At 37.5% G+C, this 27289-nt stretch overlaps 1 protein-coding gene across 1 annotated transcript in view; it reads right to left on the bottom strand.

The window, feature by feature from the left end:
* LOC127432065 (carboxypeptidase A6-like) overlaps positions 1-27289 on the bottom strand; it is a 40408-nt gene that overhangs the window by 8616 nt on the left and 4503 nt on the right. Inside the window, exons 2-8 of the mRNA XM_051682856.1 lie at positions 21909-21984; positions 14928-15052; positions 5253-5367; positions 4747-4848; positions 4555-4659; positions 455-565; positions 160-250 (exon numbers count right to left, since the gene is read on the bottom strand). Of these exons, the coding sequence (XP_051538816.1) occupies positions 160-250; positions 455-565; positions 4555-4659; positions 4747-4848; positions 5253-5367; positions 14928-15052; positions 21909-21984 (725 nt within the window). The remainder of the gene's footprint in view (positions 1-159; positions 251-454; positions 566-4554; positions 4660-4746; positions 4849-5252; positions 5368-14927; positions 15053-21908; positions 21985-27289) is intronic.

Here is a 27289-nt window from a genome sequence, read left to right as displayed (position 1 = left end):
TTGGCAAACTTACAAAAGGGGAACTTTGTTATGGCTGTTTATCTCTTATAGCACTGTAAATACAAACCCTTATACACAGATACATTTAGAACTATCCCTTTAAATTAAGGAAGAGGAGAAGTTTGGTTCTTCAGAATATGTTACTTTCTTACAACTTACCACACCACTTTACTTTCCAATTTCGGTTGGCATCAACTCCCCGACAGTGATACTTGGGAATCTTTGAACGGGTTTTCCGCCAAAAGCGATCCTAAAAGAGAAAAACACAAGACATTTTCCTCAGTTGCTTCTATTGGTGTCATACCATATGTTGACGCAAGCTATTCTTGGCTTTGTTTATATTTGTTTAAAACAGCAGAGCTGCAAACAATTCATTTCAATAAGCTCTTGACACTGTCAGCATTAATCAGAGAAGTGACATTGAAATCTGGACATATGGCAAACAGATAGTTACTGTCTTCCAGCTGTAATGGTAACCATCCACATTGAAGACAGGCATAATGTAGAAATTGAACTGATTCATCAGTCGTCTCATGCTGGTGTCGTGTTGATAGGAGTTCAAAGCCTGCATTCACAATGAACAGAATCGTAACAGACTTCAAGTGATGCATGAAATATAAGCTACAATAGAGCAAAATAGACAGCACAAAGACTGTTTCTCTAATTTACACTGCAAATAATTTTCTTAATCAGGATATTTGTAATGTATACGTAAACATACTTTAAACAAGATAAATTAGCTTAAGAAGCAAACGTGCATTAGATATTAAGGCCTTCTTAGAGAATATATCTTAAACAGGGCTGTCGATTTAACACGTTAATTTAGTGTAATTAATTATATAAAAAAATAACATAACAAAAATAATAATAATGCAATTAATCATGTCCTGTAATAAGGAATATTCCCACCATCGGAGTCATCTGTTTTCTCCAAGGGTCTGTAAGTGAGACTTCAGCTGTGTAGGCAATGCGCAGCTTATACAGAGAACAAACCACATTTACTGACAGCAGACAACACAAGATAAGAATGCGTTCTTGCATTCAAACTTATCTTTATGGAATGCAAAATCAAATGCAGGGATCTCAAAACTATGTTTAATTTGACACAGCGACTAAAAACGGTATGTTTATGACGCGACGCAACCAAAGTGAGACGCTCCAAAAGCATCCGTCTAAGACAGGTGTATTGACGCGTCCTTAGACAAGCCCTTATAATAAATCTCGGACTGATTGACGAATTCAGTTGCAAAATAGGGTTGCTGTGAACTGGAGGCCAATGACTGGCTTGAGTTCAGTAATATGGAAATAAACAATATATTGGATTCTAAAGCCAATTTTTGTATTGTCTTAACAATTCTTTACTTGTCTGCCACAATAATGTAATGCATTTTAATTATCTGAATTTTAATTATTTAACTATATATATATATATATATATATATATATATATATATATATATATATATATATATATATATATATAATTATTTAAATATAACTATTTAAGTTCTTTAATCATTATTGAATTATTGTTATTTTAGGGGATTTCTCCACAAATATTTATATATGCGATTAATTGCGATTAATTGGATTAATTAATCAGCATACCATATAATTAATTTGATTGAAAATTTTAATGGATTTAATGGATTGAACTTTATTTTTCTCACCCCATTGGAATACTATTTTTTTTTTTTACCCTTTTCTTAATCATAAACATCACTAAATATTGTTAGATTTATGCTTTCAATAAGAAAAAAAAAAACTATTTGCCATTGGGTTAATAAAAAATAAACTCAAAAATAAAATCTGACAACAAACCTTAATATGTTATCTCAAGTAAATGGATCTTGTTTTAAGGATTTTTAGAAATTTTTAATGGAAAACATGACAAAAATACTGATTAAGAAAAATATTTTTTGCAGTGTAAAAACAAATGGCCCATTAAAAAAAATAAATAAAAAAAAAATAGCCATTTTCTTAACATTTGAGTGCTTAAGCAAACTGAAGTTAACCTCTCCCTTGACCTTTGACATTTTTCAGGAAAGCCCTTTGTGGCAGGGCGGAGGGTGGGGCTGGGTTGTGATTCCACACACCCGGCCCCTAATTAGGCTCATTAAGCCCGAGAGGGATAAGGCCGACCGTAGACGGCAGTGTGACAGAGAGAGAGAGAGAGTTACGGACAGCTGTCCGACACCTGTGTGTGTTTGTCTTTTTGGTTCAGTTTATTATTAAAATATTATTTATATTGTTAAGCCGGTTCTCGCCTCCTCCTTTCCGTGTTTCGGCACCAGTATAACATGGTAAATGGTGGTGGGGGGGAGGGTCTGTGTGGGTGCCTCGTGACGCCCCCCCGCAAGATGCCGCCCTGGGTAACTGCCCATGTTGCCCATGCCTAAATCCGCCACTGAATACACTGCAAAAAAGTTAATTGCTCACTCCTTTCCAGAATTAATATATTTTTTAAAATATGAGTATCATTGCATTGGTTTCATTATATGTCATATAAGAGAGATGCAATCAGAGATGTGTTAAGTGTAATCCTGCAGAGCAGTAAGTGACTGCACAGGAGCGACTGGGTGTGGAGAACTGGAGCTCTGTAATGAAGTTCATGTCAGTCAATCAGCTTCCGTCTGTGTCATAGCTCTGCCTCGTTGTGGTAGTTGAAGGTATTGCAACAGACCTGACCTTATTATCTCTTTACCTCACTTTATTTGTGTCCCACTCAGCTAACATTACTATTGCTCATATTTAGAGTTAGGTGTTTTCTCAAAAACTGACAGAAGACAAAGCAGGCGAAAAAATTTCATTGACTTACATTGGAGGGATCCAGGCAATTTATGTTTATTCTTGCAATACATGTGCATCTCAATAAATTAGAATGTCGTGGAAAAGTTCATTTATTTCAGTAATTCAACTCAAATTGTGAAACTCGTGTATTAAATAAATTCAGTGCACACAGACTGAAGTAGTTTAAGTCTTTGGTTCTTTTAATTGTGATGATTTTGGCTCACATTTAACAAAAACCCACCAATTCACTATCTCAAAAAATTAGAATACATCATAAGACCAATAAAAAAAACTTTTTTAGTGAATTGTTGGCCTTCTGGAAAGTATGTTCATTTACTGTATATGTACTCAATACTTGGTAGGGGCTCCTTTTGCTTTAATTACTGCCTCAATTCGGCGTGGCATGGAGGTGATCAGTTTGTGGCACTGCTGAGGTGGTATGGAAGCCCAGGTTTCTTTGACAGTGGCCTTCAGCTCATCTGTATTTTTTGGTCTCTTGTTTCTCATTTTCCTCTTGACAATACCCCATAGATTCTCTATGGGGTTTAGGTCTGGTGAGTTTGCTGGCCAGTCAAGCACACCAACACCATGGTCATTTAACCAACTTTAACCAGGTGCCAAATCCTGCTGGAAAATGAAATCAGCATCTTTAAAAAGCTGGTCAGCAGAAGGAAGCCTGAAGTGCTCCAAAATTTCTTGGTAAACAGGTGCAGTGACTTTGGTTTTCAAAAAACACAATGGACCAACACCAGCAGATGACATTGCACCCCAAATCATCACAGACTGTGGAAACTTAACCCTGGACTTCAAGCAACTTGGGCTATGAGCTTCTCCACCCTTCCTCCAGACTCTAGGACCTTGGTTTCCAAATGAAATACAAAACTTGCTCTCATCTGAAAAGAGGACTTTGGACCACTGGGCAACAGTCCAGTTCTTCTTCTCCTTAGCCCAGGTAAGACGCCTCTGACGTTGTCTGTGGTTCAGGAGTGGTTTATCAAGAGGAATACGACAACTGTAGCCAAATTCCTTGACATGTCTGTGTGTGGTGGCTCTTGATGCCTTGACCCCAGCCTCAGTCCATTCCTTGTGAAGTTCACCCAAATTCTTGAATCGATTTTGCTTGACAATCCTCATAAGGCTGCGGTTCTCTTGGTTGGTTGTGCATCTTTTTCTTCCACACTTTTTCCTTCCACTCAACTTTCTGTTAACATGCTTGGATACAGCACTCTGTGAACAGCCAGCTTCTTTGGCAATGAATGTTTGTGGCTTACCCTCCTTGTGAAGGGTGTCAATGATTGTCTTCTGGACAACTGTCAGATCAGCAGTCTTCCCCATGATTGTGTAGCCTAGTGAACCAAACTGAGAGACCATTTTGAAGGCTCAGGAAACCTTTGCAGGTGATTTGAGTTGATTAGCTGATTGGCATGTCACCATATTCTAATTTTTTGAGATAGTGAATTGGTGGGTTTTTGTTAAATGTGAGCCAAAATCATCACAATTAAAAGAACCAAAGACTTAAACTACTTCAGTCTGTGTGCACTGAATTTATTTAATACACGAGTTTCACAATTTGTGTTGAATTACTGAAATAAATGAACTTTTCCACAACATTCTAATTTATTGAGATGCACCTGTAGATACAACATTATATTTTTTTGTCAGGCAAATTAACTATTCAAAACTATTTTGGAATGTTAGCAACAACCTTGCAGTGAGATAAATATTGGTATGGAATGAACAGTGGTCAATAACAGAAACACAAACCTCCTTCACAAACCACTGGCAGAAAGCTGGACCAATCCATTCTCTTGCATGCACTCCACAGTCTATCCATACTGACTTCTTATAGGGCCGTGTTCTCTTTCCTAACTGACAGGAGAGGGGTTGGGTAAGTTCAGCAGAAGACTATATTTACTGAATGGCCATGAGTTTATTGTCTCTCCTTTCAGCCTTTACCTGGAGTACATAGAGGAGCCGTCCCTCATAGGACCGTCCAATAGAAAACATGTCTAGCAAGTGTGGGTGTGTCCGGTTCATCTCAAACATCCAGCTCTGGATCTGTGGAAAAGTGTAAAACAAGATTTTGACCCACATTCTTCAATTTACAGCTCATATTTCATATTCATGTAAAGTTTTGCAGTCGGAAATCAGTCACACATTATGGTTTCCATGAAAGGTTCTTACACATTTAATTTTGCAGGTCTGGCCTACTTTGCGCTCATTTCTAACTCCATAATTTAAAGGTGAAATGTGTAATACTTTCTCTTATCCCAGTTTAATGAGACAACTATAAGTAAGCCTTTCGTTGGCTGATGCTTTAAAAACACTGCATATTAAACACTGAGTATCAAAATATGAGTATTAATTTGTCTCCTGTGACCACTTGTGATTGGATAACCCAAGATGTGTGTAAATACCAGAGTTACTGATATGACAACCCTCAAGTTCAGTGAAATACTTACTTCCTCCAAGGGATGGTACACTTCATAGTCATACTGGAATTCCGATCTGCGCATCCTGGATGACCTGTATCCGGTTTGTTTCTCAATTTCTGCTTGGAGATTGGAAATAAGCACCCTGTGGAGACAGTGGGGTGTCAAGGAGATGTTGACATTACATTTACGTATTTGGCCAGCCTGATCTCATAAAAAAATCGGCAAGTGTGTGCCGATTTTTCTTTAACCGAAATCGGTATTCGTTGACCGAATTTGAAAACACTGCCTCCAGAGGCTAAAGCGGTAAGTGTTTCAGAGCATATAAACAAGTGTGACATCCATTTATATCCATGAGAGGTTGCCAGAAGACAGTTGTAAAAAGAATAGTTTTCAGCTGAACAGGGTGTAAAACAGTGAAGAGAAATGCTTATTTTATTTAATCTACCCCCCCAACCAAAACCCAAATCTAACCCTAACCATTAGTAGAGACTAAATGCAATGTTAGGGACAAAAATGCAACCTCCTTATCATGCTTGTGATTGTTTTTACAAATGTGATTACTTCCTCATTTGATTGGGGATTTAACTGTAGTCTCCCATGCAATTAATGCAACGCATTACCAGTTGAGCCATGAGGGCAAGCAACTGTTGTTACTGTCTGTCTGATGAGAGATAGGGCATGTCAGAGAGTCAGCATACTGTTGCCGATCCTAGGGTAACGGAACTTTAGGAACAGCATTCCAACTTCCCGTGTGATCATGTTGATTTGGCAGATGCTTTTATTCGAAGTGACTTACAGTCAGTGCTGGGTAGTAACGGATTACATGTAATCTGTATTAATTAATCAGATTACAAAAATCAAGTACTTGTATTGGATTAAATTCCATTTAAAATACTCGGAATTGGACTACAGTTACTTTTTATGGATTACATGATTACATGTTATTAGACAACAGCAGTAAATTGTTGATGATTTATTGATCACTGTAATTTTTCTCATTTTCACTCTAAATCAGCTTACCTGCGATATACGTTTGGTAACTCTTTGAGTGTTTTCGGGAGAGAGGGAGAGGGGGCGGGTTGTGAAATTTCACATAGACCTGATACCATAGTTGCCAATTACACTTATTATAAGTGACATTTGCCTTGTTTTTTCAGAACGTTTTTTGCAAATATGAGCAGTCACGGGTTGCGTTTTTTTTTATGGGCTTATTTTCAGTATTCAGTCAGGGTTTATTTGGGCTTGCTTGGATTTGGCACAATATGACCCACCACTAGTAGCAGCTGTCAGGTATCTCCACCTACTGTTCAAGTCGCACTCTATATCAGGTGTATCAGTCATAACGTGAGTGGAAGAGTCCAAACCTGGTCCAAACCTTCATGCGTAGCACTCGTGGTCTTGCGCATATTCACGCATTTTAAAAAATCATGACCATTAATTATGCAAGTAATTGATTTTATTATCATTAATTTTCATTCATTTTATGTTGATTTTATGCTCATTGATGTTCATAATGTCTTAAAATGACCTTGATGTCTCATTGTAATGTTTAATGCACTTATGTAATAAATAAACAATGTCATAAGGAGCTGTTTTTGTGAGGCTCTTTTTGATAGCAATAAAGAATGGAATATATTATCCTTCCTCTTTGCATTTTTATATTAAAATGGTACAAGATTATCCTATGCAAATGCAAGTGATATCAAATAGAAGCTAGGTTAGAAGTAATCCAAAACTTATCAGATTAGATTACTCCAAAAATGTATTTTACTGTACAAGATTGCATTACTGACTGCAATTTTCGTCATGTAATTTGTAATCAGCACCCGATTACAATTCAGAAGTAATCTAACCAGCACTGCTTAGAATGCATTCAAGGTATACATTTTATCAGTATGTACAGTGGCCCCAAAAAGTATTTGGACACTTTTGGACACATAAAAAATTTACAAATATCATTGCATTAGAAACAAAATACCCCAAACCTGCAAACAAATTAAACTAGAGCTATTCTCAGAACAAACATTACTTTTTTAAACCATTTTTACAATTACTTTTAACCAAATAGTCCCAATGTGATTTTAGTTGATGAATGAAGTCACTCTCAAGTTCACACAGGTGATCTATTAATCACATCTGTAGTTCATCACATTAACTATGGACATGCTCCACAAAGTTTGACAACCAGAAATTTTCCAAATACTTTTTGTGTCGATTTCGAACAACATATCTATTGTTTTATCATCTGAAACCTAACAAACATTTTTGAGATATAGAAAAGTAAGTTAGTACTATATTTTCTTTATATATATGGTAACACTTTACAATAAGGTTCCATTTAGGTATCATGAACAAACAATTATCAATATATTGTTTACAGCATTTATTAATCTTAGTTAATGTTAGTTAATAAAAATACAATTGTTATTGTTAGTTCATGTTAGCTCATAGTGCATTAACTAATGTTAACTAATAAAATTTTTATTTTTAAAATGTACTAGTAAATGTTGTAATTAACATTAACTAAGATTAATAAATGCTGTAAAAGTATTGTTCATTGTTAGTAATTTTTGGCCGAGATCTTGTATTGATGACGGGAGGGTTGAACCACTCCGTAAAGTCTACTCCAGCACATGCTAAAGACTTTCAATGGGTTAAGGTCAGGACTCTGTGGTGGCCAATTCATGTGTGAAAATGATTCCTCATGCTTCCTGAACCTCTTTCACAATTTGAGCACGATGAATCTTGGCATTTTCATCCTGGAATATGCCCATGCCGCCAGGGAAGAAAAAATCCATTGATGGGATAACATGGTCATTCAGTACATTCAGGTAGTCAGATGACTTGCCGCATAACATTGCTGAGCCTAGACCTGACCAACTGAAGCAACCCCAGATCATAACACTGCCTCCAGAGGCTTGTAAAGTGGGCACTATGCATAACGGGTGCATCGCTTCATGCGCTTCCCTTCTTACCCTGAGGCACCCATCGCTTTGGTATAGGGTAAATCTGGACTCATCAGACCACATTACCTTTTTCCATTGCTCCACAGTTCAATCTTTTTGCTCCCTAGCAAATTTTTTTTTTCGATTAGCCTTACTTACAAGTGACTTTCTTGTGGCCACACAGCTGTGCAGTCTCAATCCTGCAAGTTTTCGTCACATTGTGCATGTGGAAATGCTCTTACTTTCATTATTAAACATAGCCGTGAGTTCTACTGTCGATTTTTTTACGATGTGACTTCACCAAGCGTTTTAGTGATCTCCGATCACGATCATTCAAGATTTTTTTCAGACCACATTTCTTCTACGAAGCTGACGGTTCACCGCTATCCTTTAAGGTTTTAATAATGCATTGGACAGTGCTTAACCCAATTCCAGTGATTTCAGCAATCAGTTGTTTTCTTTGCTTGATGCAGGCAAATAATTTGCCCCTTCTGAAACACAAAAACATATTTTCCATGACCACGGGATACGTCTTCTGACATGGTTGTTTAAGAAATGAGAAGCTACACACTGCATCAAATAGGGTTAAAAGAATTGTTGCCAGCTGAAACATATTAATCACTGCAATAATGATCCAATGATAGGCTCTAAAGTATCTGCTTATTTAAATCCAACATTGAGTTACCAGTCACGAACACAGCAAAGACATAACAGAGAAAACAGAATTAAACCCTATTTTTGTTTGTTTTGTTGTGTTTTGGTCAAGGATACAGAGGACAGAATAAGAATGCCACAATTTTTCAATCCAACCTGTCACGACCAAAGCAAAAATAGATGAAGACTTTTAAACAAGTGTAAACAAAGCACAAGGCACATGCATTTCTTTCTCAACCCATCCCATTACCCAGAATCCTACTTTCAAACATTTCTGCCCATAAATATGCTCAAATACATCAGTATGCCAGCTCTGTTAAAATCACCATGAGAAGGAGGGGAGAGATAAAGGGAGGGTAAGAAAATGCCTCCTTGGGGAAAAGGATGACAATGAAAGTGTTTCTGGCTGCTGTGAGCAAGATAAACTTAATTGTTGCTGGTGATCTGGATGATTGATGGAGCGAGTGCTTGAAAGAGAACTTCCAACCATGCCTTCATTTTCTGGAAGGTTCCGCACATTCAAATCAAAGCCCTGGGGATCGAAAAAGCAGGCCACGTGATGCCATGCTAGGTTCGGACGTGTGAATGGCGAGCTCTGCGCATTTTGCCAGTTTTAATACTTTTCATTTCATAAACCAGTGAGATTTGATACATCCTAATCCTTAACTGTTCTAGGAAGACAATATGTCAAAGAACTCAAAATCCTCGGGCTCTGGAGACATTAAAAGACACTTACGTGCTCAAGCTGATTTGGAGCGCCTTTGGGAAAAGTTGGAAGACTTAGAGAATCGTAGCTGGCAAAATAATGTCCAAATTGTAGGAATTCCTGAAGAAGAAGAAGGTCGAGATTTGGTGAAATTTCTGGATGGGCTCTTTCCGAGTCTGATCGACATAACAGGCCATAAGCTGGAAATCGAGCAAGCTCACCGGGTTCCGGCTCGGAGATCCATGGAGGGAGACAGGCCCCGATAAATTCTGGCCATATTTCTGATAAAAGATCTCGTGTTACGCGAGGCGACGAGTAAAGGAAGGCTTTCTTGGAAGAACCACAGCATTTTCTTTTTCCCAGACTTTGCGAATTTGACAAGAGAAAAACGTGATCGATTCAAGGAATGCAAGAAACACTTACATCAACGGAAGGTCGCTTTTGAACTGATGTTCCCGGCCAAATTGAGAATAGATGCTAAGGATGGCCGTAAAACATTTACATGCCCACAACAAGCATTGTCCTTCATAAAGTCAATGGAGTAAGTCATTTGGTCATACTCATGTTGCAGCCGAGTGGGCCTGACTCACTGAACATTCACTTGACTGTCCGAGGAAGCTGAGCACCTTTTTTGTTTCTTTTTGTGCTGGTTCCGCCTAGCGGCTGAAGTGTCCTTTTGGGACAGTGTTGTGGATGGATCTGCACGTTCTTTGTGCTTACGCCTCCTGTTGGTTGGAGTTTGTTTTGTGGAGTATTTCTTGCAGGACAATGGAGTGATGGGTCATCTGTTACACTCATGTAGCAGCTGAATGGGCCGGCTCACTGAACATTCGTTTGACTGTCCGAGGAAAATGAACGGCCCTTTATATCTATATCTCTATCTATCTATCTATCTATCTATATATATATATATATAAAATTATTATTATTTTCGCTAGAGGCTGGAGTTTGTTTTGTGGAGGAACACACCTTCGGGACAGTTATGTGGATGAATCTACACATTCTTTGTGTTTATCCCACCTATTGGCTGGAGTTTGATTTTATAGATTATATTCTGTTGTGTAATTCTGTTTTACAAATTTTGTATAGAAACACTGGACTTGAGCAATCCGACGGCAAAGTTGTCACGGGGGCTCTCGTAGGCGTACATGGACTGTTTGAGTTTAGAGGGATGGACGCCAGTTGGTGCTGTCGTGCGCGGGTTAATGCGCATGTTTTTCTTTTTTCTGTTTGTTTGGTTCGAGGGGGAGGCTCGGGGTTTGACTGTTGCACTAATGTGGAATGTGGTCTTTATAATTTTATATTTAACACACAATATATTTTTTCTAATATGTTAAAATGTCAAATATTAGTATGAGTGGATTGACTCTACGTGGAATGTGAATGGGTTGGGGCACCCCATAAAAAGAAGGATGGTTATTTCTCTTCTTAAACGTAAGAAATATGATATAGTGTTTCTTTAAGAAACGCATCTTTCCCAAGCTGAAAAATGTGGGAATATATGGGGTGGACATGTTTTCTTCAGTGCTGGCTCAAGTAAGAGCAGGGGAGTCATTACACTGATAAGTAAACATCTAAAATTCAAATGTCTCAAGCAGATTAAAGATAAATTAGGAAGAGTCATTGTTGTTTTAGCAGAAATTCAGGGGCAAAGTCTGATTTTGGCTAATATTTACGGTGCGTAAACATTAGCCAAAATCAGACTTTGCCCCTGAATATCTGCTATAACGCTGATGATCAGGGCTTTTTTATAGATCTTGAAGGGATGTTGCAAGCTGCTGGCACCCCTCATGATATAATATTGGGAGGAGACTTTAATCTTTTGATGGACTCACTTGATCATAGTGAAGCAAAAGTGTGTAAGCCCCCTAGAGCAACACTGACACTTCACAGGATGTGTAAAAATCTTGGTCTTACAGATATTTGGAGACTTTTGAACCCATCCGGTAGGGACTATACATTTTTTTCATCAGTCCATAAGATTCACTCTAGAATAGATTTTTTATATATATATAAGTCCCTCATTTCATCTGTTGTTGATTGCTCAATTGGAAACATTTTAGTCACAGATCACGCCCTGGTGAGTTTAGAGGTGTTGCCACATATGAAGAAAAGGAAATCATATAGTTGGCGCTTTAATGCATTCTTTTTACAAAATCCTGAATTCCAACAAATGTTAAAGTCTGAAATCAATGTTTATATGGAGACCAACTGGTCCTCAGTATCCTCTGAGGGCATGGCTTGAGAGGCACTTAAGATGGTTCTTAGTGGCCGGATCATACAGCCTCATTCATCAAAAAATCCAAAGCATGAGAACTTGTGGAGTTGGAAGGGAATATTAAAAGCGCTGAGGCAGAGCTAAAGTGCCGAATGTCGTCTGATGGCCTCAGAGAATTGACCTGATTGAAATACAGATATAATACTATTTTGTCATGGAAGGTGGAGTTTTGGCTATTCAGGGCAAGACAGTCATCAGGGCAAGACAGTCATACTGTGTGTTGGGGGACAAAACAGGGAAGCTTTTGGCTAGATATATAAAGCAGAGAGAATCTTTTCTACCATTCCCTCAGTGAAATCTGCTGGTGGTGAAATTTTTACCACGGCCATTGATATTAATAATGCTTTTAAAGAATTCTATCTTGATATTTATAGTTCCACATCTTTGTCTACTGATGAAGATATTAGAAACTTTGTGGAACCATTAGAACTCCCTAAACTGACGACTGAGCAAAACAATTCTCTTGATTCTGAGATAATCTTGGAGGAGCTTGGTGAGGTAATTAAGGCCATGCCTACAGGCAAGGCTCCGTGGCCAGATGGCTTTGCCACTGAATTTTTTAGATCTTATGCTACAGAACTGGCTCCACTTTTGTTAGAAGTTTATACAGAATCATTAAAGAATGGAAAGCTTCCGCCGACCATGACACAAACACGGATCAGTCTGATTCTTAAAAAGGACAAAGATCCAAGCGAGTGAAAGAGTTACTGTCCTATTTCCCTGATCCAGCTAGATGTAAATATATTGTCAAAAACTCTGGCTAACCGATTAAGTAAAGTTATGACAAGTTATGTTTATTCGGGGCCGCAGCTCTTCTGATAACATTAGGCACATATTATGTGGTCAGTGGTGAATGATCAGACTCCGGTCGCTGCCATCTCACTTGACACCGAAAAGGTGTTTGATTTGGTAGAATGGGATTATCTTTTTAAGATTTTGGAAATATACAGGTTTGGGGATACTTTTATCGGATGGATTAAGTTACTTTATTGACACCCGGTAGTGGCGTTACAAAATTTTTTATTAATTTCAGATTATTTTACTCTGGATAGGGGCACCCGGCAGGGTTACCCTCTTTCCCCATTATTGTTCTGTCTTGCCCTGGAACCATTAGCAGCTGCGGTAAGAAAGAAGGATGATTTTCCAGGGGTGGTGGCGGGAGGTGTGGCGCATAAGCTTTTGCTTTACGCAGATGATATTTTATTATTCATCTCTGACCCAATTAGATATATGCCTTGCCTCCATAGAATTATTCATTCCTTTTCTAAGTTCTCAGGATACAGAGTCAATTGGTCTAAATCCAAAGCTTTGGCTCTGACAGAGTACTGCCCAGTAACGGCTTTCCAGCCAGGCGCCTTCCAGTGGCCCAAACAGGGCATTAAGTATTTGAGCATTTTATTCCCAGCAAATTTGTCTGATTTAGTTAGAGTTAATTTTGACCCCTTAATAAAAAGATTTTCGAGCGATGTGGGCAGGTGGGCTTCATTACATTTATCTATGATTGGGAAGGTTAATGTTATTAAAATGAATTGTATTCCAAATTTTAACTACCTGCTGCAATCTCTCCCTGTAGATTTCCCCCTCTCTTATTTGATAGCATAGCGGAGTCCTTCATTTGGTATGGTAAGCGTCCTAGATTACATTTTAATAAGTTACATAAGCCAATTGACAAAGGTGGGCTAGGCCTACCCAAGAATTTTTTTATTATTATTCATTCAGTCTCAGACATTTGGCTCATTGGTCACTTCCACCTGAGAGAGCCCCTTCCTGATTTTGTAGGAGGTTCTTGCCCTTATTTCGCCACTGCAAAGCCTTTCTATCAAACTAATCGGAGAAGTTAAGTTACACCCCGTTATCTCGCATTTGCACTCAGTATGGACAAAAGTGTCCAGAGTGTTTAATTAGGACATTTATTTAAATGTTGCCTCAAGCATATGGCTGAACCCTAAATTATGTATTAATAAGTCCCCTTTCTGCTGGTCAGAGTGGATTGGGAGGGGGGATACTACACTCGGTGACCTATATGAGAGTGGAGTGTTGAGATCTTTTGAAAATTTGGTTCAACATTTTTGGATTCCCAGATCTCATTTCTATAGGTATTTACAGCTGCACCACCTGCTTTGTATTGTTTTTGGGAGTAGCACACACTCCCCTCAAGCGGCAGATACTCTGGGAGAGGTGATTACTGCTTTTGGAAAAGGTCCAAGGAAGAGGCATCAGTGTATTACTCCCTGCTAATTCAGAGTCTGGGGGTCGGAGCTTTAAATTCTGTCAAGAGATTATGGGAGAAAGATTTAAACTTGGTATTGGAGGAGGAAGTGTGGGCTAGAATTCTAAAAAAAAAAAGTCAAGTCTGCATCTAGAGATGCAAGGGTGCGCCTTATGCAATTGATGATTTTACGTAGATTTTATTGGACCCCTTCTAGATTGTATAGACTTGTCTTAAAGACACACCCACCTGCTGGCGATGCCAATCAGAAGATGAAGACACAACCCATGTTTTTTGGGGGTGTGTCAAGATCCAAGAATTTTGGTTGAAGATTCAGACTTTTATGTGTGATGTTTTGGGCACTCAAATTTCATTTTGCCCCAGACTCTGTATTTTGGGCAATGGGGCGGTCATACATTTGGGGGATAAACACATAAAAAATTGGGTTCTGACCAGCATTATGATTGGCAGGCAAATTATTTTAAGGGGATGGATGTTGGATGGAGCGCCCTAATTTCCAGAGTGGTGTTTTAGTTATATATATATATATATATATATATATATATATATATATATATATATATATATATATATATATTTTTTTTATTTTTTTTTTTTTTGTGTGTACTCTTATTTGTGACCACAGGGGTGTTCGTTGGGTGTCAGGGTGGGGTTGGTGATTGGGGAGGGGTAATAGTGGGGGTTAAATGTTAAATGTTGATTCAATGTATATATGTTGTGTTTTTTCTTTGTTATAGTCTATGAATCAATAAAAAATGTTAATTGAAAAAAGCCATGGGGATCTGAGTGGATTTCTCAGATGCTTGTCCCCCAGAAACAGATATTTGTCCCAATGAAAGAAGATCATTTTGTACTAACTATAGTCCTAAGGGAGAAGGAGGACACTTACTCATAGTGGATATGTGCCTGGTGAAGATGTCTTCTCAGCCACTGTGTTTTGTTCCGTCCCACATGGACGTCTACTGAGCTGTTCTCTCGAATCAGAGATAAACTGTTGGGCTGCCAAAGGTCCACCTGCAGAACATCACACTGCCTTTCAGTTTATTAAATTAAGTTCCAAACATAAGTTTGGGAGGACCTTCCGTCACCCCGACATCACAACCACCAAAACAAAATCTACGCCTTTCTTTAAATTATAGGCTTTTCAGCTAAACTGAAAAAGTCAAAAAATTATGAGAAACAAATAAATTCTTGAAACAACACAAAATGGAAAAGGTAATATAAAAAGATATCAAAACATTGTTTTGGCCAACAAAAAACAAAAAAGTTTATGACATTTAAAACACACGTGAAAATATGCCCCGACCTGTCATGAACATTATCTTTTTCCTACGAACGCATTTAAACCTTTCGGTAAAATACAAAACATTTCAGTCTGATACAGACCTTCAAGGAGCCAACATGATCACAGCATTTTACCGAAATAATCTGTGTTTCTGTGAGTGTATCCACTAAACCACCTCAGATTGCCAACATGTGCTAGAGCCTTTGTAGTAGCCCAGATATCACTCCCTGAAACATAACCTCAGATTTGCATCATCAGCCTCCTCTGTATGTCTGCCAAACCACTATGCTGTTGAATCTGGCTACAACAACTGGCCCATTTAGTGCAAAAACAAAGAGAAGAGTTATTCATGCTGCCCATTTCTGCACCAGCACAGTTGTTTATGAAAAATGAATAGGATTTCAGGGCTTAAGTAACAGGACCTTTAAAATGTGCACCAAAATAATAGTTTTGAATTATACTCCCCAAATATGCAATCGCTTCTGACTGGGAACTGGCATATTGGCAGTAGGCTTAAAGGGATATTAGGCATATTAGGTTTGGTTTAAAGGATAATTCACCCCAAAATATGCACCTTGGAGGAAAAAAGAAGGTCACATGGGTTTGGAACAACATGAGGACTGGGCGATATAATATTTTTCTATATTTTTCAGCTTATTAAAGATATTCTATATATAGGTGCATCTCAATAAATTAGAATGTCGTGGAAAAGTTCATTTATTTCAGTAATTCAACTCAAATTGTGAAACTCGTGTATTAAATAAATTCAATGCACACAGACTGAAGCAGTTTAAGTCTTTGGTTCTTTTAATTGTGATGATTTTGGCTCACATTTAACAAAAACCCACCAATTCACTATCTCAAAAAATTAGAATACATCATAAGACCAATAAAAAAAAACATTTTTAGTGAATTGTTGGCCTTCTGGAAAGTATGTTCATTTACTGTATATGTACTCAATACTTGGTAGGGGCTCCTTTTGCTTTAATTACTGCCTCAATTCGGCGTGGCATGGAGGTGATCAGTTTGTGGCACTGCTGAGGTGGTATGGAAGCCCAGGTTTCTTTGACAGTGGCCTTCAGCTCATCTGCATTTTTTGGTCTCTTGTTTCTCATTTTCCTCTTGACAATACCCCATAGATTCTCTATGGGGTTTAGGTCTGGTGAGTTTGCTGGCCAGTCAAGCACACCAACACCATGGTCATTTAACCAACTTTTGGTGCTTTTGGCAGTGTGGGCAGGTGCCAAATCCTGCTGGAAAATGAAATCAGCATCTTTAAAAAGCTGGTCAGCAGAAGGAAGCATGAAGTACTCCAAAATGTCTTGGTAAACGGGTGCAGTGACTTTGCTTTTCAAAAAACACAATGGACCAACACCAGCAGATGACACTGCACCCCAAATCAGCACAGACTGTGGAAACTTAACACTGAACTTCAAGCAACTTGGGCTATGAGCTTCTCCACCCTTCCTCCAGACTCTAGGACCTTGGTTTCCAAATGAAATACAAAACTTGCTCTCATCTGAAAAGAGGACTTTGGACCACTGGGCAACAGTCCAGTTCTTCTCCTTAGCCCAGGTAAGACGCCTCTGATGTTGTCTGTGGTTCAGGAGTGGCATAACAAGAGGAATACGACAACTGTATTCCTTGACACGTCTGTGTGTGGTGGCTCTTGATGCCTTGACCCCAGCCTCAGTCCATTCCTTGTGAAGTTCACCCAAATTCTTGAATCGATTTTGCTTGACAATCCTCATAAGGCTGCGGTTCTCTCGGTTGGTTGTGCATCTTTTTCTTCCACACTTTTTCCTTCCACTCAACTTTCTGTTAACATGCTTGGATACAGCACTCTGTGAACAGCCAGCTTCTTTGGCAATGAATGTTTGTGGCTTACCCTCCTTGTGAAGGGTGTCAATGATTGTCTTCTGGACAACTGTCAGATCAGCAGTCTTCCCCATGATTGTGTAGCCTAGTGAACCAAACTGAGAGACCATTTTGAAGGCTCAGGAAACCTTTGCAGGTGATTTGAGTTGATTAGCTGATTGGCATGTCACCATATTCTAATTTTTTGAGATAGTGAATTGGTGGGTTTTTGTTAAATGTGAGCCAAAATCATCACAATTAAAAGAACCAAAGACTTAAACTACTTCAGTCTGTGTGCACTGAATTTATTTAATACACGAGCTTCACAATTTGAGTTGAATTACTGTAATAAATGGACTTTTCCACGACATTCTAATTTATTGAGATGCACCTGTATATATATCGGTAATTATGTATTTGTTCTAAAAATGGATTAAAAGTGTGTAGTTGTTGTTTTAATCAAAGGCCGTTTTAGTTAAGTATACTGAAATGTTTAATGCATGAAATAAAAATCTAAAAATAACGAAGACTTTTCTACACAGTTTTTCACTTTCATTAAAACAAGAAAAATATGTAATCTTTTTTTATTTTATTTTTTTTATTTAGATGCACCAATAAAACAATACATTAATAAAAAACTATATTTACATACATATAGTTTTACAAAAATTTTTTTTTATGAATGAACAGGGTGTGCAAAAATTTCACCCACTTTTTGGAGCCCAGTTGAATTTTATTATAATACAATATAATACAAAATTAGAATTACTATTGTAATTCTTCTTCTTCTTCTTCTTCTTATTATTATTATTATGAGGATTATATTTGCTTTATGCAACAGTAATATATTTTTGGCATATTTACTTCACCTGGAGCTTTTATTTTGGCAGAAAGCTGAGTGTGCTGTCATATTTACTTCACCTTCACCTGGAGCTTTTATTTTGCCAGAAAGCTGAGTGTGCTGTCGTTTTTTCTTCACCTTCACCTAGAGCTTTTATTTTGGCGGAACACTGAAAGTATAGTGTGTATTTGACAGCTTGCCATGTTGCTCATTACAAATCTTGTGAAATGCTATCACCTCCTTCTTTTCTGTGATATGGTGTCCTGTTTTTGGATTTGTATAATAACTTTTTAGTTATTTAGTTATTTTGAGTGAATGTGTGAACCTACAGCACTTTTCTTTCATAGTGCACACAAATTGCTCTGAGATCACTTAAAAGAGCGTATCATGAGCCCAGCTCTTGAACACAGAACAGCACATTGCCTTTTTACGGTTTATTAATCACATACGAAAATACTGAGATTTTGATGCTATTTTGATGAATTGCGCAGTCCTGAAGGATTGTGAAATTTGTCTAAGACGTGCTCTTTAGGAAATGTAGTGGCCAAATAAAAAGCACACTACAATCATCGCGATATTTACCCTATTGCTTAATTTTATATCACCAGCAAAACCATCACGAGTGAAATATAGTGAAAATTCGATATATTTCTTAGCCCTAATCAGGGTGAGTATATGATGACAGAATTTGTATTTTGAGATGAACTATGCTTTACACCAGGTTGAGTGTATTTTGACAAAATAGTTTTTGCAGGCAACATAGTTCATGAAACTTTATGATAGTTGATGTTTTTCCAGGGAGATTTCTTTAAATATTTTTCCCTGCATGCTGCCTTGATTAAAGGCTTTAGACAATGAACATGTCATCTATGTTTTGTTTTTCTTCTCATTGCTCACCTTGTGAAAAACCATTAAAAAAAATAAGAGGGGAGTAAAAACAAAAATCCTGACCATACCACTATTCATAGTGGTGCCAGTGGTTTTCAGCTGTTGTGTGTATGTGTATTGTAGTGTTCAGTCCCACTTTAAAGGAATAGTTTACTGAAAAAAGAAAATTATCTCATCATTTACTCACCCTCATGCCATCCCAGATGTGTATGACTTTCTTTCTTCTGCTGAACACAAACAAATATTTTTAGAAGAATATCTCAGCTCCATACACTGAAACTCCAAAAAGCATATAAAAGAAGCATAAAGATAATCCATACGACTCCAGTGGTTTAATCCATGTCTTCTGAAGTGATCCAATTGATTTTGGTTGTGAACAGACCAAAATGCAACTCCTTTTTCACTATAAATCTTATTATATATAATATGTAATTTTCTTGAAATCAACAGTCTCCTGGGTGATCATGATTTCATGCAGGAGAACACCTCCTAGCGCCATCTAGCACTCTGTGCATGTGTCAAGCACTAGGAAGTGTAATCGAGATTGAAATCATGATCGTGCCTAGAGACTGCAATGCAAGTACAGTGAAAAAGCAGTTACATTTTGGTCTGTTCTCACCCAAAACTGATTGGATCACTTTAGAAAACATGGATTTAATCACTGTAGTTGCATGGATAACTTTTAAGCTGCCTAAATGTGCTTTTTAGTGCTTCAAAGTTTTGGTCAACATTCACTTGCATTTTATGGACCTACAGAGCTGAGATATTCTTCAAGTCATGTCAAGACATTTTTATTTGTATAGTGCTTTTCACAACACACATCGTTTCAAAGCAGCTTTACAGGAAATCATGCATTAACAGAAAATGAAAGTGTAATATCTATAATGTCTTGTTATCATTGTGTATTTTGATTAAATATGATTGTAAACTGTGTACATAAATTAAATAATTAAATAATAATTGTATTTAGAACCCATGTGAGAAAGCTGAAGGCGACTGTGGCAAGGAACACAAAACTCCATAAGATGTTGGTTAATGGAGAAAAATAACCTTGAGAGAAACCAGACTCACTGTGGGGGCCAGTTCCCCTCTGGCTAACATCATGAATATAATGCCAATATTAGTTATTTGTGTGCAGTGCAAGTCATGGTTTTAAATTTGTAAATTAAGTAAGCGTTATGGTCCAATGTTTAAAAAAAACAAAAATTAACTTTAAGATGTCTTTGAAGTCAATCCTGGATTAACTGCAGAAGATCACATTGATGCATTGTTCTTTGTAAATCGGCTGATGAAGGCTTTTGTTGACAATTAAATGATAGTATATGTATTCTTCTAAAAATATTGTGTACTGCAGAAGAAAGTAATTAACATTTGTGATGGCATGAGGGTGAGCAAATTATCATTTTTGGGTGAACTAGTCCTTTAAAGTACAGCTGTATCTTATTTAAGCCAAGAAGAAATTTGGCCAAGTGGCACACTATCAATGACTAAATTGAGATAATAGTTTGCAGACTGTCACACAAGAGTGCAGTCAGAGTTTAAAACCTCTTTCTATTATTGTCGTGACCTCAATTTTTGGGGGTCTCAACATGGCTCAGTTTAAGATTATATGCTATTTCTCCCACTAGAAATGCCCTACGACAAAGGAAAAAAAAGTAGTGATACCATGGTACAGTGATGTTATCGGATGTAATACCATGGTACTAAAAGATTACTGTACATGCCTACAGTATACATATACCACAGAATTCACATGGTATGTCAAAGAATAACATGGCATTACAATAATACATATTCCAGAAACATGATACATATCAAAATACCATGGTAATTAAGTACCATGGTACTTTTCTCTAAGTGATGTCACAGTTACTTCTTGTGACTTTGATTCATATTGATTTGAATCTCTCTTTATCCCCACAGTAGATTGATGCACACTTTCTTAAGGGGCATGTACACACAAAATGTAGTCATACAATTTGTTTTGAACTAAATGTAAATACTGTGTGTTTTTGTTCTGAGCTGTTGATACACTTACTGTACAAACCAATTTTGCTTAAATGACCATGTCTGTATCATGTTCATGTTTTTAAACTTATATGCTTATCTTTACCACTTTCCTTTTTGTTTGGCCTATGAACACAGGCAGGGCAGGGATGAAGTCAGTGTCTAGGAAAACAGAGCAGAAATATCTCAATAACATTCTGAATGTGTTAACACACCACTGGACATCTTGCACAAGCAAATGTCGGGAAGTAGAGCCAGCTTTAGCCAAACCCATTCCCAGGCGAGTGTGTCCTTCAGCCCAGACAGGTCACATTAATTAGCATATGGAGATAATCCTGAGATGTGATGGTCTCATTTAGTGTCAAAAAAGTTAAGGAGTAACACCCTGCAAAGTATACCAGTGTTCTCCTTGTACTCATCACAAATACAGAGGCATATTTCTGAAAAAACAAAACAAAACAAAATGTATTTGAGATGGTGCTGGAGAAGCTTCTGTCACTCTTGTCTGACTCTTCCTAAAGCTAAGGACATTCATGCATCACTGGTGTTCAGACTGACAAAGTGCTGGTGCTCACAGACTGGAAAAAAACAACATAATGACAATCACACAGACATTCAGAAAACTTAAGTACTGGTAGAAAACTAAAATAGTTTACCAGTCCTGATTTTGGAAGAAAATTCTGAAGGGGAACATGGTTTGATAGAAATTGTTACATTACATTTATTCACTTGGCAGACACTTTAATCCAAAGCAATTTGCAGTGCATTCAAAGTACATATTTTATCAGTTAGTGTTGTTGTTGTTGTTGATAGCACCATGCTCTAACACTAGACCCACATGATATACATTTCTGTGCCATCAGTTGGTTACTTATGTATTAACACAACTCATCTTTCATGAAAGTAACATCATGTTTGTTCATGCTTTGTATGGTTCTTTTCACATGATCAATGACAATGTGATATGAGTACTGTAGAAAGAAGAGACTCACCGTCTGGTTTTGGAAAAGCTGTTTGACTACTTGAACCTCAGAGTTACTCCTAGGAATTATTTTGAACACTTGATCACTGCAGAAATAAAGGATTACCATTACTATAAATGTTAAAATGCAATGCTCAATCAAAAAACAGGAACAAAGCGGTATTTTTTTTTACAAAATAAAAGCTACTAGCTATAAGAATACACAACCAGTCGTTTCTATTTTGCAAACAATAGTATCTGAAAAAGGACTGATGACTGAACCATATGTACACCTTAAAATACAGTGAATTTCCAGATGTATCTTCAGTCTGTACTCATCTTGGGTTGGGTTCTAAAGATTTTACAAGGATATCCTCCTTTCATGTTTTATCTAAGCCTGAGGAATTCCTGCTACTTGCTCCAGAGTAATAAATTGTTAAACAAACACTTAATCACCACTGAATCAACACATAACAGATCACGGACCAGCCAGGAAGTTGTTAACAAGATTTGCAATATTATCTGCCCCTCTGCTCATACACTTACTGAGATGTTCAATGTTCCCCTGTCAGGCAGGCAAACTTACAGCAGTCAAAATAGCTGCAGTATGCCAATTCAAAGGAAGTATAAGATGTTTTAGTTTTTTTTTTTTTTTTTTTAGTTACAGTTCTGGAGATTAAAGCCCTACTACAGTGCATCGGAAAGTATTCACAGCGCTTCACTTTTTCCACATTTTGTTATGTTACAGCCTTATTCCAAAATGGATTAAATTCATTATTTCCCTCAAAATTCTACAAACAATACCCCATAATGACAACGTGAAAAAAGTTTGTTTGAAATCTTTGCAAATATATTTAAAAAAAAAAAACAAAAAAAAAAACCCCACATGTACATAAGTATTCACAGCCTTTGCTCAATACTTTGTTGAAGCACCTTTGGCACCAATTACAGCCTCAAGTCTTTTTGAGTATGATGCTACAAGCTTGGTACACCTATTTTTGGGCAGTTTCTCCCATTCTTCTTTGCAGGACCTCTCAAGCTCCATCAGGTTGGATGGGGAGCGTCGGTGCACGGCCATTTTCAGATTTCTCCAGAGATGTTCAATCGGGTTCAAGTCTGGGCTCTGGCTGGGCCACTCAAGGACATTCATAGAGCTGTCCTGTAGCCACTCCTTTGTTATCTTGGCTGTGTGCTTAGGGTCGTTGTCCTGTTGGAAGATGAACCTTCACCCCAGTCTGAGGTCCAGAGTGCTCTGGAGCAGGTTTTCATCAAGGATGTCTCTGTACATTGCTGCATTCATCTTTCCCTCGATCCCGACTAGTCTCCCAGTTCCTGCTGCTGAAAAACATCCCCACAGCATGATGCTGCCACCACCATGCTTCACTGTAGGGATGGTATTGGCCAGGTGATCAGCGGTGCCTGGTTTTCTCCAGACATGACGCTTGCCATTCAGGCCAAAGAGTTCAATCTTTGTTTCTCATGGTCTGAGAGTCCTTCAGGTGCCTTTTGGCAAACTCCAGGCGGGCTGTCATGTGCCTTTTACTGAGGAGAGACTTCTGTCTAGCCACTCTACCATACAGGCCTGATTGGTGGAGTGCTGCAGAGATGGTTGTTCTTCTGGAAGGTTCTCCTCTCTCCACAGAGAAATGCTGGAGCTCTGTCAGAGTGACCATTGGGTTCTTGGTCACCTCCCTGACTAAGGCCCTTCTCCCCCGATCGCTCAGTTTGGCCGGGCGGCCAGCTCTAGGAAGAGTCCTGGTGGTTCCAAACTTCTTCCATTTACGGATGATGAAGGCCACTGTGCTCATTGGGACCTTCAATGCTGCAGAAATTTTTCTGTACCCTTCTCCAGATCTGTGCCTCGATACAATCCTGTCTCGGCGGTCTACAGACAATTCCTTGAACTTCATGGCTTGGTTTGTGCTCTGACATGCACTGTTAACTGTGGGACCTTATATAGACAGGTGTGTGCCTTTCCAAATCATGTCCAATCAACTGAATTTATCACAGGTGGACTCCAATCAAGTTGTAGAAACATCTCAAGGATGATCAGTGGAAACAGGATGCACCTGAGCTCAATTCTGAGTGTCATGGCAAAGGCTGTGAATACTTATGTACATGTGATTTTTTATTTATTTTTTATTTTATTTTATTTATTTTTTTATAAATTTGCAAAGATTTCAAACAAACTTCTTTCACGTTGTCATTATGGGGTATTGTTTGTAGAATTTTGAGGAAAATAATGAATTTAATCCATTTTGGAATAAGGCTGTGATATAACAAAATGTGGAAAAAGTGAAGCACTGTGAATACTGTCTGGATGCACTGTATAGGGTAGATGTTTCATTCATCTTATCTAATGACAAATTACATAATTTGCCCTTTTCATCTGTCCTAAGAGTAAACATTAGGATGTGGGTACAAGGAGGAAACCATATATCAACATGAATGCTTGATATGCGTTGTGGTTGCTAAGGAGTTCTTGGTGGTTGCTAGGTGGTTGGCCCAAATTGTACATCAGTTGATAACTTTCTTTTTATACAGAACACAAACAAAGATTTATATACAATGGAAGTGAATGGGTACCTAAACTTTGAAGCTCTTAAAAACACATAAAGGTAACATAAAAGTAATCCATACGACTTCAGTTTCTCATCCATGCCCAGAAGGTGGTGATATGCAGGAAGAATGCGAATCGCCAAAAAGAAAAGAAGAAAAATGTGGAAGTGAATGTGGAGATTTATAGTAAATAAGGACTTAATTAATGATCTGTTTCTCACCCACACCTATCATATCATCTCTGAAGATATGGATTTAACCACTGGAGTGTTATGGATTACTTTTATTCTGACTCTATGTGCTTTTTGGCACTTCAAAGTTCTGGCCACCATTCACTTGCATTGTATGTACCTACAGAGCTTGTTTGAGTTCATCTGGGATGGCATGAGGGTGAGTACATTTTTGATTTTTGGGTGAACTCTCCCTTTAATAACCCCTCACCGCCTTTCATCTGCCTATCATTAGTGATTAATGTCAGTGTGTTTCAAGTAGTAGTGGAATTTACAGACTTTTTATTGAGCTATAGGTGACAAATAAAGCCTCCTCTACAAAGGATGTTTTGTCTACAATGGTTCAAAAGACACCAGTGATGACTTTATTGGATCACAAAAAGCAAACTGCTATTTTTAGGCCTTGAGTGATGTGAATGCTCCAGGTAAAAAAAAATATTTTTGTGGTGTTATTGTGCACGCTACTCCATGCCAACTCTACCATTATAAGAGAAAGCCACAATGCTCATCTCAGTTCATCATAATAAAGGAAGTCATCTCCCAGTAATGGTAAGAGTGGTGGAAATTGCGCCTGACGCCACACCCGCAGTGTCTTTGTAGGATAGTAACATATGTGGTATTTTATGTCCCGGATGGTATTTCCCAAAGAATATTTATTGTGTGGTGTCATGCAATATCAGCACACAGAGCCGTAAAGACATGCTCATCCCTAAAATCACACAAATAAACCCCTCCTCAGCTCCAGGGCAATGAGCTGCTTCATGATCATATTCAAGTTAAAGCAAATTTTGCTGACTATAGGAGATAGGACTTCTCGTGGCGACCACTTCAGATTGTGTCCTTTTGTCTGGGGTGTTTTATTTTGTTGTTGTTTGTTTTAGTGTTTCCTGTTGGTTGTTTTGTGGATTGTTCCCACCTGTCCAATATTTAATTAATGTTTATATGTGGATATTTATGCCCCTATAAAAAACATTTTTATATGAACACTTTGACTTGTATTGATGTTATATTGTGATAATCGTGATTAAAATTTTAATTGACTGACATCACTAATATATATATATATATATATATATATATATATATATATATATATATATATATATATATATATATATATATATATATATATATATATATATATATATATATATAATAGTTCTGCAGTGACATTTCACAAGACACTTTTTATGCTAAACTAGAAAGCGTATAATCAAATACAATCCTTTTCAGTCTCGGAAAAGTTTTCGAAAAACATTTGTTTTGTTTGTTTGGATCTAAAACTAATCCTGGTAGACCAGACATGCAAATACAGCACAAGCCCATCATCAAAATGTTGGTTCTATACAAAATCATGTTATCCAGAGGGCTGCAATGCATCTGTTAAGCTTAAGAAACGTTAATGACTAAAATCTCTGCTGTATGCATTTACTCCTGATTCATTATGAAGACTATAGTCTTTCATCCATCTCTATTTGTTTAAGATCATATTTACATCAAGTGTTTGCCAAAGCAGTTTGGCCAGACCTTTTAATTGACGTCCTCACTAAATATTTCACAGCATGAAATGTTTAGTGATGACGTGCATTGTTTTTTTGTTTTTTTTTAATAGAGAGGTAAGTAAGGGATAGTTTTTGTGCTTTTAAACCCATTTCTCATTTAAACAATTGTTCTTTGATATGCCTTCTCAGTATGCTTGCATCATACTGAACTTAAACAGCACTGTTTTGTAGATTTAAATGACATTTTCACATCTTTTTAGTAGACATAAACATAAGCACACTGTCTTTAGTTCTGATATTACGCTAGTGAAGTATACAGGCCCTCTCAGATTTCAGCTGGCAACTGACTCACATATTAAGGACAAAGCCTGGCATTTAGGTTGGTGTGTTGTGTATGAGGGCTGAGCTCGTCAAACGCACTGGGCTTCACACCCTCACACACATGAAGAGGCGTTGATTGTTGCGTTTTATAGCCCCATGTAAAGCATCCATCTGATGGAATGGAGAAAAACACAATTGACTGACCCTATATGGTCGCCTGGAATTTATAACACCCTACCTGAGAAAGACACTAACTGATGGGAGGCTGACATTTAAGCTTAAAAAGAAAAAATCATGTTGACTTGATTTTTAGCACATTTTCAGCAGCTGTACCATTTAATCATCTATTTAAAGACAGTTAACCACTTTTTATCTGTGACACACTAAACATGTAAAAAAAAGCATATTATATAAATCACCCATATTCAAACTCACCTAAAGAGAGGAAGTCCAAACACAATAATAAATCTTCAGAGAAAATCTGAGTTTTATTGTGAGCCATAAATAACTATTCTATGCTATTCTATAATAGCTATTCTTATGATAAGCAGCAACATTCCTAATCCTACACGGCTGCATCAGAAAAATTTGCAATGGCCTAAATGACTGTAGTTCAGAGTTTAGACCAAATTAGGTTGGTGTATTTGTTTGTGTCAAATGCATTCCTGGTGCCATATCCCTTTTAATACAAACAATGCAAATGCTGCTTTCTTTTCACCTGTGCAATGCTCTATAGAGCCTTAAAAATGCACTCAAAAGGAATATGGAGCATTTATTCCATCAAAATCAAAATAATATGA

The sequence above is a fragment of the Myxocyprinus asiaticus genome, chromosome 41 (genome assembly GCF_019703515.2).
Source record: "Myxocyprinus asiaticus isolate MX2 ecotype Aquarium Trade chromosome 41, UBuf_Myxa_2, whole genome shotgun sequence".
In the NCBI taxonomy this organism is placed as follows: Eukaryota; Metazoa; Chordata; class Actinopteri; order Cypriniformes; family Catostomidae; genus Myxocyprinus; species Myxocyprinus asiaticus.
This window is presented reverse-complemented; position numbering and strand designations above follow the sequence as displayed.